At 29.5% G+C, this 12,524-nt stretch overlaps 2 protein-coding genes across 2 annotated transcripts; one reads left to right on the top strand and one right to left on the bottom strand.

The window, feature by feature from the left end:
* Window positions 1-2,099: 2,099 nt before the first annotated feature.
* Window positions 2,100-5,959, bottom strand: LOC112707273 (probable terpene synthase 2). Its single transcript, XM_025758950.3, has 7 exons — window positions 5,557-5,959; window positions 4,789-5,071; window positions 4,189-4,561; window positions 3,830-4,048; window positions 3,545-3,686; window positions 3,207-3,452; window positions 2,100-2,508 (listed from the first exon to the last, which is right to left on the bottom strand). The coding sequence occupies exons 1-7, from the start codon at window positions 5,680-5,682 to the stop codon at window positions 2,215-2,217; spliced, it is 1,683 nt and encodes a 560-aa protein (XP_025614735.1). The 5' UTR covers window positions 5,683-5,959; the 3' UTR covers window positions 2,100-2,214.
* A 4,537-nt stretch (window positions 5,960-10,496) lies between these two features.
* Window positions 10,497-12,115, top strand: LOC112705326 (protein MAIN-LIKE 1-like). Its single transcript, XM_025756159.1, has 4 exons — window positions 10,497-10,847; window positions 11,313-11,554; window positions 11,772-11,859; window positions 11,948-12,115. Exons 1-4 carry the CDS (start codon window positions 10,497-10,499, stop codon window positions 12,113-12,115), a joined length of 849 nt encoding a protein of 282 aa, XP_025611944.1.
* Window positions 12,116-12,524: the final 409 nt, after the last annotated feature.

Raw genomic sequence — 12,524 nt, 5'->3', positions numbered from 1 at the left:
ATGTAAAAGACGATGTTCTCATCCCCTACAGATTTTCATTTTCAAGATGGACGAAGAGTTTAAGGAGTTTTTTCTGTGTATTTGGTTGTTTTGTATACTATTGTATATATTATAGTTTTTTTCTTGCCTTTATTCTTATATTTTTGTAAGAGGGATAGGAGTCGTGATATGTAACGTTTGTGAGTTATTTGTATAAAGGACTATATATGAAGAATGTTCGGGATGTGGAGTCGAAGTCCTTGCGGCAAGAGCTTTGAGAGGAGTTGCAGCACATAAAGCACATGTGGTGGCAGATGGACATCTACTATGAGCAGATCTGTGCAGGGGACACCAGTGTTGGAGGCAGCACATTCTCATTTGCACTTGTACAAGTCTAGACACCAGCACCCATAATAGTGTCGTCGCATTGAAACTAGCAATGAAACCATTAAGAAGAGGACGACAACGACGACTACGACGATACGAGGATCTATAAGATCTAGTATTTTAATTAATGTATAATTTTTTTTATGAGATTACTTTATTACATTGTAGTGTTTTTATTTTAACAAAATATTTAGTTTTTATTAATGTGTATTTAGTTTTAAATAGGTTATAATTATGATAATTATAGATAAAAATATTAAATAAAATTTATTTTTTAATTAAAATATATGTTACTATCGAATTTTGCGTCGAATAAATTCAACGTTACCTATTCCATTTTTTAAATCAATAGTGATCATAAAATATTATCGTCAGAATTATCAACAAAAAAGTTTGATGGTAATCATGGCATGAAATGCAAAAATTAGCACCAGCATTATTTTTATCCATCAGTATCAACACCTTACGATTGAATATTCTACAATGCTTATCGTCGAATTTTTTCAATAATAATTAACACCAAAAATATTAAATCCGTCAATAATCATTAATCGACGACGTTATATCGTCAGATTTTTTTTGTCAATTTCATCGATAATTCTAACGGTTTTTGACGTTTTTTAAGTGGTATCCACTATTGCCAGGATTATTTTTGAAAACTAGTTTTCAGCACTTCTGTCATCAGTTACCTTTTGTTTATGGCATGCTGTTAGCTAGTCTTACATTAAAACTTATTATTATTTTCTTTTTTCATGCTTCATAAAAAAAGGTTTATATTGAACAATAGTTCACAAATCACAAGAAAAGGCCTATAATTTCATTTGCAAGGAAATAAGTGATTATTGATGTCAGCGTTACTTTATTATGCTTAAATTAAGATATGGCTAATGTCAATGATCGATATTACTTGTATTTACTCATACTTATTTAATATAAGAGTCTTCATTTATTATCTTATTAACTTTTAATTTTAAGAAGGAAAAGTATGAGGAGCCAATGAAATATTTATACAATGTGTACAATGGAAGTTTATGGAGTATTAGAGATATAATCATTAGTGTTACATTTTTTCATCAGCTGAAATTTTTGGGATGAGTGGTATCATGACATGGTCCATTGTCTCCCTAGCGGGATCTTTTTAAGAAATTTAGTCTGAAGATTTAAAAAAAAAACGATTACGTATATAAATATGAAGTTGAGATTACCTTTAATTTAAGTCAAATTCCAATTATACAGATATATTTATATTTACACAACTTAATTATAATAAAAGTATTTTACATGAATCTATTATAATACAATATAAATACATATTAGACATAATTGCAACTCTTGTTCCTCTTAAAAAAAAAAACAAATTTAAATGATAAAAGCGAGAAAAGAAAAAACTGAAATGTTCATGACATTGGGTGTTGATGAGCAAAATACGATTAATTAGTATAATCTCTATTTAAGAGAATTTTTGAAATTTTAAACTTTAGAGTAAAACTTGTCCGAAAAAATGATTCATCATTTTCAATATATATATATATATATATATATATATATATATATATATATATATATATAATTTTAATATACTAATAGTAATATAAAATATTTTATATAATTATTTAATTTTATTTATTTATTTAGATAATTATTTTTTTACGATTAATATAAAAAATAATTATTTTTACTGACATTTTATTATTACGAAATTTAATATACATGCAAAATTATATAACAAAATAGGTATCAAATCAAGAATTAAGAGAGAATGTGAACAACTCTTACAATAAACTTGGGATAACTATATATAGTTGCACAGCAACTCTACTCATAATTCAATAATTTTTAATACAACTGCTAGAAGACAATTGGATCCAAAAGTAGTGCAACAACATATTCTCTTAGCAGTTCAATGTTTGTGTATTTATCCTCAAAGTTTGAGTATGTAAACTCAGTTATACGAGCAAAATTAACAATAGAATCAAGCACGGGTCTTGGGATATTGTTTGATTTGAGACATTCTTCGTTTATATCCTTCCAATAATCTCTGATCTCCTTTAGAATGAGTTTGTTGGCCTCTTCTTGAGAAAGATCGTATTGTTTCATGCAGCATTCAACAGCAGAAGCAACATGTTCTCTTTGCTGTTCAAACTATAAATAAACCAAATCCAAAACATCATTAGACAAAAGGACTTGGTGGAAAGAGTACAAATAACTTTTACCCTTCCATAGTTATATATGAAAAGTTATTTCCTAGTCATTAGTGCCTTAATTTTAATTAATATAAATGATTTTGATTTTTTTTTAAACTTACTAGTCCTAATATTACCTGAAGATATTTTATATATATATTTCAGAATAAATTTGACTTGATTAATTCTATATATATACACAGATAATGATAATAAGCCATGTTATTACTAATACAAGAAAATAAATTAAAAAATAATATTTTTCAATAATCATTACGATTATTTTGTTATCAAATATCAATGGGAATCATCTACTTGGTCATTTGTTAAAACCTTAAAATTCATAAACTATTTAAATTTTTAAATAAATTATAGGAATTATTTAGAAGGAGAAAGGAGTAAAATTAAGTTCAATTTTAATTTCTTTCCAATAGTATCATCACTAAATAAACAAAAAAAAAAGAAAAGAAATAGTTGGAATAAAATCGCTACCTATATATATGAAGACATCCATTTAGCAGTTAATTACAATTTATAAAAGTTTGAAGTTCATGCAAGTAATTTTGATTAAAGAAAAAAAAAACAAGAAACAAAAATTTCAGACATTTCCAATATCAGTTACGCATATATTTATGTCAAAATAAACAAATTAAATACCTTATGTGAGCCCATATCATCCATGAGTCTGCCAATAAGTGAGACAGCTCTTACAATTTTTGGATCACTCTTTATCCAATCAAACACTTCTTTTGTTGCGAATCCTGCCAAACCAAGAAAAGCTATGATCTGAAGTGGCAATGTAGAAGATATAGCTCCATTAACCTTATACTCATCATATGTTGGAATATAGCCCCCATGGCACCATTTTGCTTCAACCAAGTAGGATTGTGCCAAGTTAAAAAACTGCAAGTAGAATTTATAAACCAAATAATAATTAGTTGACTATTTTAAGGTTATTAATTATAAAAAAAAATATTAAGGAATTAGAGGGCTACCTCTTGTTTAATATGTTGCAACACCAAACCTGAAATTTCTTCCTTTGAAGTCATTGACTCAATTTCATCCCACATTTCTAAAATTGTATTAAATACGGCTTTCATGCATTCCGGAAGAGATTTAATGAGACTAATATCCCACCTGAGGAAAAATAAAAAAGAAGTAAAATTATATAGATAAAAATTTCTTAGTAAACGAACTACACATACATGAGTTTGAATAATATATAGGAATTGCTACAATAAATTAATTATGTAGATTATTTTTAGATGTAATAAATCAACCTTTGGATTGCCTGTGTGAAGAGCTCAAGTTCTTGGAGTGTACCATAGGCATCATAAGTATCATCGAGAAAAGAGATGCATACAACCAATTTGGTCATCAACATTCTTGCAGTGCTATATTTTGGATCAGAGGATATGGCTAATGGCCAAAAATATGCTTCAACCACTCTTTCTCTGGCATAAGGGATCTTTATCGAAAACTCACCGTTTATCCACCACCTGCAAGAATATTTTAAAATAGCTCGAAATATTAAAATATTTTCATATGCCTAATTAAAGCTAGAATCATATTAAATTTTCCAAATTTAATAGGATTATAGTAAGGAGTAAAGTGTTTTGGTTAGTGTTATTGGACTTACTTGGTGATATTACCAACTTCAGTTTGATGCAATTTCTGTAGCATGTTGAAATCTAATTTTGCAAAAGTTAAAAGAAATTTGTTATGAGAAGGAACTTCTTCATAAAAAGACATATATGACCTTGTTCCTATCCTTGGAACTGCCATGTGAAGAGGTTGTTTTAAGCTCTGCTTGATTTGTACGGCAAGAGATTCACTCAATTGATTGGTTATGGACTTTAGTTTAGTATATGTGAAATCATGTGCTTCTTCTAATATAGCTTCTCCATGAACCCTCAATTGTGCAGCCTCATACAAACTCCATATTCCTTCAACATCTTGAGCAATTATTTCTCTGAACCTTCCTTCACTGTTCTTGAATTTGTTGAATATATCTGTCATTCACACGTATTAACTATCATGAATCTATAACATGTGACCTACATAAATACTTAGTTTAGTTTGATAAATTAACACTAAGAAAAAAATTTGTTTATTATTATATATTATCTAATCAAATTTATACATTTAAATCAAAGTAAGGATATAAGGAGTGAATACCAAAAGTAATTACTAAATTTGATAATAAATTAAAGCATTATATAATTATAATATTACATACCTGATGAAATTTGATATCCTTTTTGTCTGAGCAAACGAAAGAGTAATGCGTGAAAGTGAATTCCACCTTCTTTTGGGATAACAAAGTTATTGTTGGTAAAGTTAATGTAGATTTGATTGATTGCTTTCTCAATTTCATGTTCAAAATGATAAGATATATCTAAACGTTGAATTGAATCAATGATATTTAATTTTTGTAAAATATCATTATCTGAAGAAAGCTGCACCTTCACTTCCTCTCTCAGCTTTTGAGCTTGTTGCTTCCTATTGTCATCTGCTACGTCCTGTTTTGCTAAAACTATTACAAAAATTTCGAAGTAAAACTAAAACTACAAATTGGTGAAAGATTTATTATTTTTGGTCATCAGAATCAAAGATTTATTGTTGGGATGTCTTGGTGAAACATAAATCTTGTTCTCCTCTGTTTTATAACGATATATAAACATTGAACTAGTTTTTTTGTTTTTATTATTTTTAAGTAATAACTCATCAAAAATGTTTAACTTAAGTAACAATATATAATACACTCAAAACACAGTTAAAAAAAATTATTTAAGAATTCAACGAAACAAAATAAATTGAGCCATCAAAAACAATAACACCTAAGTTTACAAGAGATCTGCTAAACTTGCAGTTGACACACACAAAAACTAAATCAAAACATAAAAATATAAATTTATCAATAACACTATAAACTCCCTAAAAGATAGTAATTATTAAGGTAAGTTAGTGTCATATAAACAAATAATAAAATGATTAGATGGCATACCAATAATGGATGTGAATTGTGATATTGAAGGAACAAATCGCCCCAAATGCTGGGTCGAAATTTTGCACAAGGTCGTGTTATATCAGATGATAAATGTTGATCATCATTTGTAGCAGCAAGAGACATGATTGTCACTCACTAGTTTTGTGATTTGGAAATGGATCCAAAACTCTAATTAATTTCTAATACAAACGATGGAAAGGACCCAAGGGTGTTTTATCGGTGAGAATTGAGAAATGAGAATGAACAACTTTATTGGCTCAAGCTCTCTCTATATATAGGGAGGGATATGAAGTAATTCAAAATGATTTTTTTTATTTATTTAGATTGTGGCTACAGTGATAGAAATTTGAAGAAAAATCATTGCTCAAAGTCATTCAAAGGTTGATCAAATATGTTTTTGCTAATTTGTTCATAAGTGTGCAACTTCACAATGTAAAATAACGGAGCTAGAAAGTCATAGGCATGACTTAGAAAATTTCACCATTTAGAACTCTTTTAAGTTAGAATTTTAAAGGTGCTTTTATATTTTATTTTGTGACCAAGTTATTAGTTTTTTTTTTGGTTAGAGAAGATTTGTCTATATTTTTGGTATCTTTTTTTTTATTATTTTGATGAAGTATTTTGTTTTTTGTTTTTTTTGTTATTTTCTTTAGAATTGAAAATATATACCATTTGATTTAATACTGTAAAATATTTTAGACGTATTTAAAACTTAATTTAGTTCATTTCAGTGTCTAATAATTACTTTGATATCTACCTTATTAATTAGATTTTGATTTACCTTATTAATTAGATTTTGATTTAGGTGAAACTATCACCTATTTTATATTTTTATGATATTTCAAACAAAATATTTGGTAACACAATTCTACTTCTTTTTTAAAATGGAACCACTTAAATAAAGACGCTTAAAACGTCTTTTTGTAAAGATGTTTTTAATAATTAAAATTTAATATATATAATTGATTAAATCGTATTATTTTTGTCAAAATTATATCAGATAAATTGATTTGGCCAAAAAATCGGTAAACCAAATTTTGAATTGGTTTAAATTAATATTTTTTTATAAAAAATGACTAAAATACTTCTATTACATATATATTTTTTAAAGTTTTGAGAATGATAAATCATAACTCTATTACGGTAAAGAGAAAAGAGAAAGATTAGAATTTAGAATTCTCAAAATTTATAATAATAATAATAATAATAATAATAATAATAATAATAATAATAATAATAATAATAATAATAATAATAAGAGTAATTTAGTTATTTTTTATAATAGAGATATTGTAGTTATTTTTATAAAAAAAATATTAATTTAGATCGATTCAAGGTATAATTCATCGATTTTTTTGTCAAATCAATTTATCTGATCAAATTTTAACAAAATTAATATAATTTAATTAATTATATATATTTAATTTTAATTATTAAAAAATATTTTTTTAAAAAAATATTTTAAATATTTTTATCTAAGTAGCCCTTTTTAAAAAGGGCTTACGTCAAGTGCAAATTTCGTACACGTTTGTGTATTGCAAATATTATTGGTTCAACTATTTAGTCATTAATATTATTTTAATAATTAAATTTATCATAAGTGGATATTATATATCAGATATCCTCTCTCTCTCTCTCAAATTTAAAGACTAATTTTTAGTTAGTATTTTTAGTTATCGATCTAATTTCTTTAATTTAATAGTATATTTTTAATTTATATTTTTAAATATTATTAATTAATTATTAATAAAAATAATAAATTTTATTAATTTTCTAATATATTTTTAAATTTTAAATAATGTAGTTTTATTATTAAGTTCTTTTTTTAAAATTTTCTAGAAGACTTTTTTATTTAAACTTCTAGTTTTTCTAATAAAACTCAATAAAAATTGAAAACTTAATCCACTTATTCTAAACTAACTTAGCTTCTTTTGGATTCATAAAATAAGAAATCTTCAACTTCTATATATAGATAAGCAGTTTCCAAGGAAAATTCTACCCCAAATGTTAGGTATAGCCGTAGAGGGAAATTTTAATTAAATAAAATAACAGGACATGTGCCTTACCTAAATTATGCAAGGGATTTATCATAATAAATAATTTTTGGACACTTGAGTGGACTTTTAAGTCTAAATTGTTAACACTAAAATCTTGTCACTCGAGTAATATCTTACAATATCTAAACATATCATAACAAGTGGTATAAAGTGATTCACTTTCTAATGCATTTAAAATTTAAACTCGAAGAATGAAATAGTTATTATCTCCAAAATTTATTATTTCATGCGTCATAAAATCATGTCTAACACATTGGGGGTGTGGTTTTTCTCGCAGGGTGTGAGAATTTGTTTTTTAAGTCTTCTCAGAAGCAGAACGGGATGTGACAATTAATAGAGTAGCCTAGGATTTAGATTTAACTTTAATTTTATTTGTGTATTAAAATTTTTATATAAATATATAATATATACATATAAAAAAATTGAGATTTATCTTATTTTTTATCTAATTTACACAAAAATTTTATCAGTACATTATTTTATTCGTTATGAATCAAATTAATAATCTTATCTGACTGAATTAAATTAGATTAAATTGAGTATCCACAAATAAAATGTTTGTTGTCACACTTAAATAGAAATTCTTTATTAACTTTTTCGCATGGTGCGAGCCAGAAAATTTGTCTGTTTTCATAAGGAGCGAAAAGTTTTTATTTTTTAGGATTTGTGCATATTGCGAGAATGTTTTTTTAAATTTTTTTTTTTTTGGCTTTTTACAATCTGTGAGAAGGTTTTGAATTGACAAAATCAACGTATGAGAAGTTAGAGCACCTACAATGGTGAGTTCCTCTTTCACTTTTTTCTGACACATAGGAACTCTAACCATTGGAGGAGAGAAGGAATGAGTTCCTGCACGAGTCTCAAGATGAGGGAGTCCCTCTAAACAGGGACTCAAATTAACTAATAATAACTTGCCATTTGAAAAATTATTTTAAAAAAAAAATAATATAAAATCTAAAATAATTAAATAATTATATTAAATAATGAAATAATAATTAAATTAGTAATAATTATAATAAAAATTATATTAAATAATTATATTTTTATTTAATAAATAATTTATATTAATTATTTAAATAATAATTAATTATATTAAATAATTAAATTTTTATTTAATTAATAATTTATATTAATTATTTATATCATAATTAATATTGAATATTATTTATATTATTATATTAAATTATAATTAATTAAATTTACTTACATTAAAAAATAAATTTAATTTTTACACCTTACAAAATAATTCTTAGTTGAGTTAGTTATTTTTATTTTTAAAATTTAAAATGTTAACAATATTATTAAAATTAGCAGTTGTAAACACAAAATTATAAATTAGTGTAATCTACAATTATATATTGTGTATTATTGTCATATATGAATTTATTTAATATTAATATCTTTTAATAGTTAATTATTTTAAATTTTATAAATTTAAATAATATTATTAAAAAAATCAATTACATTAATTTTAAGTATTTTAATTAATTAATTAAATGGGACCACAACAGGAACTAAAGTTAGTTCCTCCTAATGGAGAAGAGAGAGATACTTTGAGTTCCTATTTACCGTTTATAACGTAAAAGCTGATGTGGAGTTACTTTTTATGACAGGTGGGCTATAAATAGGGACTGAGATGAGTTCCCTACTGGAGATGGTCTTAGCTTTTGCATATTAAATTGACTGATACAATTTCTTGCAATTTGTGAAATGACACTAAACTAATATTTTTTCGAAAAAAGCTCTAGCTGTTGCTGTTACTGTCACGCATACATTCTTTTGTAGTATTATATTATAAAAAAATTAAGAGAAGAAAAGACTCATATTATTAAGCGCAAATCACTTAATTAAGCCAAAGATGGTAGAAAATTACACAAATCAGTCAAATTAAAAATTGATTTATGAATCCACCAATGCACATTTTTAGTTCAAATTAGCTTGTTTCGAACTTTATTTACATTGTAATTCGAATCACTTAGATTCGAACTACACACACTCACTAATTCGAATCAGGGTGATTCAAATTACACCCAAGGAAGAAACCCCAAGTAATTCGAATTTGACTGATTCGAATTACTCATTTGTTAGCTCTAGTAGTAATTCGAATTGGGGTGTTTTGAATTATACTTGGTTCGCCTATAAAAGGAGTTCGAACCACCCTCATTCGAATTACTTTTCCAAACTCATACCCCACCAAATCCCAGAGAAAACGACTCAGATTCGCTCCGACAAAGGCTCGAGCAGATACTTAACCGATGGGGGACGATCCGGAAAGACGATATCGTTTGGATGGAGTTGCTCATATAGCCGGGGTCATCAACGACGAGGATAGTAGTTAAAGTTTGTTTTAGTGGTTTTGCAAGTGGTTTTGCATGTGGTTTATTGTAGTGGTTTATGTTAGTGGTTTTGCAAGTGATTTGTTAGTAGTTTTGCATGTGGTTTATGTTTGTGGTTTTGCATGTGGTTTATTTTAGTGGTTTTGTTGCTGATTTATGTTAGTGGTTTCGGAAGTGGTTTATGTCAGTGGTTTACACGTGGTTTATGCTAGTGGTTTTGCTAGTGGTTTATTTTAGTGATTTTGTTTGTGGTTTTGTTGTTGGTTTATGTTAGTGATTTTGTTAGTGGTTTCGGAAGTGGTTTATATTAGTGGTTTATGCCAGTGATTTTGCAAGTGGTTTATGCTAGTGGTTTTGCTAGTGGTTTATGTTAGTGGTTTTGTTAGTGGTTTTGTATGTGATTTTATGTTAGTGGTTTTGCTAGTGGTTTATGTTAGTTTTTTATGTTAGTGGTTTCTGTTAATGGTATGTTGTTAGTGGTTTATGTTAGTGGTTTTAATTATGCGGTCCTTCATATGCGCAACCCCAGCGATGCATCTCTAGCATGCGGCGGCAGCAGGGCATGCGACTCGACGACAGGTACGTTTTGTACTTGCAGATGGTGGGATTATACCATCTTGCGAGACCGAACGATAGATGGTTCAGATTGGATGAGCCCTTTGTCAGTGCTTTCGTTGAGCGGTGGCGTCCGGAGACGCACATATTTCACATGCCATTCGGGGAGTGCACGATCACACTACCAAGAATTACTTGGTGTAGGGGTGTTTATGGATCGGATCCAATCCTCATATCCGCGGTGTTTATCCGAATCCGATACGAAAATTGCAGTTATGGATCCAATCCGCAAGGCCTTCGGATCGGATCCGCACACTCATCGGATCGGATTGCGGATTTTGTATTGCTATCCGCATATCCACGTATCCGAAAAATAAAGAAATAAATAACTAAATATTCTTTTTATGTTTTATTTCAACTAATAGTTATCATATATGTTATATTATTTTAATTTATTATTTAAGAAAAATATATTTAATATTATTTTAAGAGTAAACATATTTAAAAGAATAGAAAAAATAAATTTTATTGATATTTTTTTTAATAAAAATAAGCTTTTAAAAATATTTTTGTGTTTTGCGGATATATCCGATATTCGATCCGATCCGATCCGCAAATGTGCGGATCGGATCAGATCCAACCTTAAAAACTGCGGATATTAGATCCGATCTGATGATTTTAGTGCGGATCAGATCAAAATTTTGGCCAAATCCGATCCAATCTGATCCGCGTGCACCCCTAGCTTGGTGTGTTACCTCCTGCGAACCAAATCCAGAAGTTTGCAGTGAACTGCACCTGGTTCCAGGAGACGTTCGAAAAGTGCCCCGAGGGAGCCGACAAGGAGACAGTCAGGCGCTATGCTCGTGCCTATATCATGATGCTATTGGGCATTCAGCTGTTTGCCGACAAGCCCGGCAATCGTGTTCACATTAGGTGGCTACCCTACGTGGCTAGGATTGAGGAGATGGGTGGCTACAGCTGGGGGTTGGCAGCACTAACGTGGTTGAACCGGTGCATGTGCCGAGTGACCAACAGACATGTGGTGAAGTTAGCCGGCCCGTTACAGTTACTTCAGTCTTGAATCTTTTGGCACTTTTCTGGGTTTAGACCTGCTGGGTATGATACGTTCAGCTGGCCCTTGGCCTCGAGGTACTGTTGTCTGACTTTTCTATTTCGTCTTAAATTATTTTATTCTATGTCCGCTTATAATGTTATACCATTTGGATGATCTTTTCTTTCGTTATAACACTGATGTGACTTGCAGGTGGGCAGGTCACAATCCTTCCGCTAGCAAGAAGGGACCTTGGGTGCAGATGTGGAGGCTGAGGATAGACCTGTTACAGGCTGGAGATGTGAGTATACTAACCCCTTTTTTTAAATAAGTAACATTTCATACTGCGCATCACGATATGGCCTAACGTTGTTGATATGTATTTGCAGTTTATTTGGATGCCGTATAGCTCTCCCGACGTCCTTCAGGTTATACATCTGGAGGTGTTGAAGCCTCGTCATACGGCGTTATGGCGGTGTGTGACGGCATTGATATATTTTACCGTCATAGAGTGGCATCAGGTTGATCGGGTGCTACCGCAGTTCGGTGGAGTATAGCCCCGCCCTCAGCCCGCCCTGAACAACGACTTCTTGATGTCGAAGGACGGCAGAGGCGGTGATCGTTGGTTCCCATATAGTTTGTAGTTCTGGCATCTTCATTGGGCGAGCCGTGCGGATCACGTTCTCTGGTTTGATGTTGTCGCAGACCCAGGTCCCTCACATGACTTCTTGGATTGGTGGGGTCAGCATGGTAAGAGATTCTTGTCACCAGAGATGTACCTTGGGGATCCGAGACCCGTGCCTATTCCAGGTCCACATCATCATCGTCTGGATCATCCAACAATGCATCGTCCAGACCAGCTGGTGCAGCACACTGTAAAGAGGTCGGCACAATATCCCTTAATCCAACCTCGCCGCCTCCATTACAGTTGAGATCAACAGCAAACAAAGGGGAGGCGACAGGCTC

Source organism: Arachis hypogaea, chromosome 8, assembly GCF_003086295.3.
Source record: "Arachis hypogaea cultivar Tifrunner chromosome 8, arahy.Tifrunner.gnm2.J5K5, whole genome shotgun sequence".
NCBI classification, from domain to species: domain Eukaryota; kingdom Viridiplantae; phylum Streptophyta; class Magnoliopsida; order Fabales; family Fabaceae; genus Arachis; species Arachis hypogaea.
Note: the sequence above shows the minus strand (reverse complement) of the source record. Positions and strands in the feature narration are given on the sequence as shown.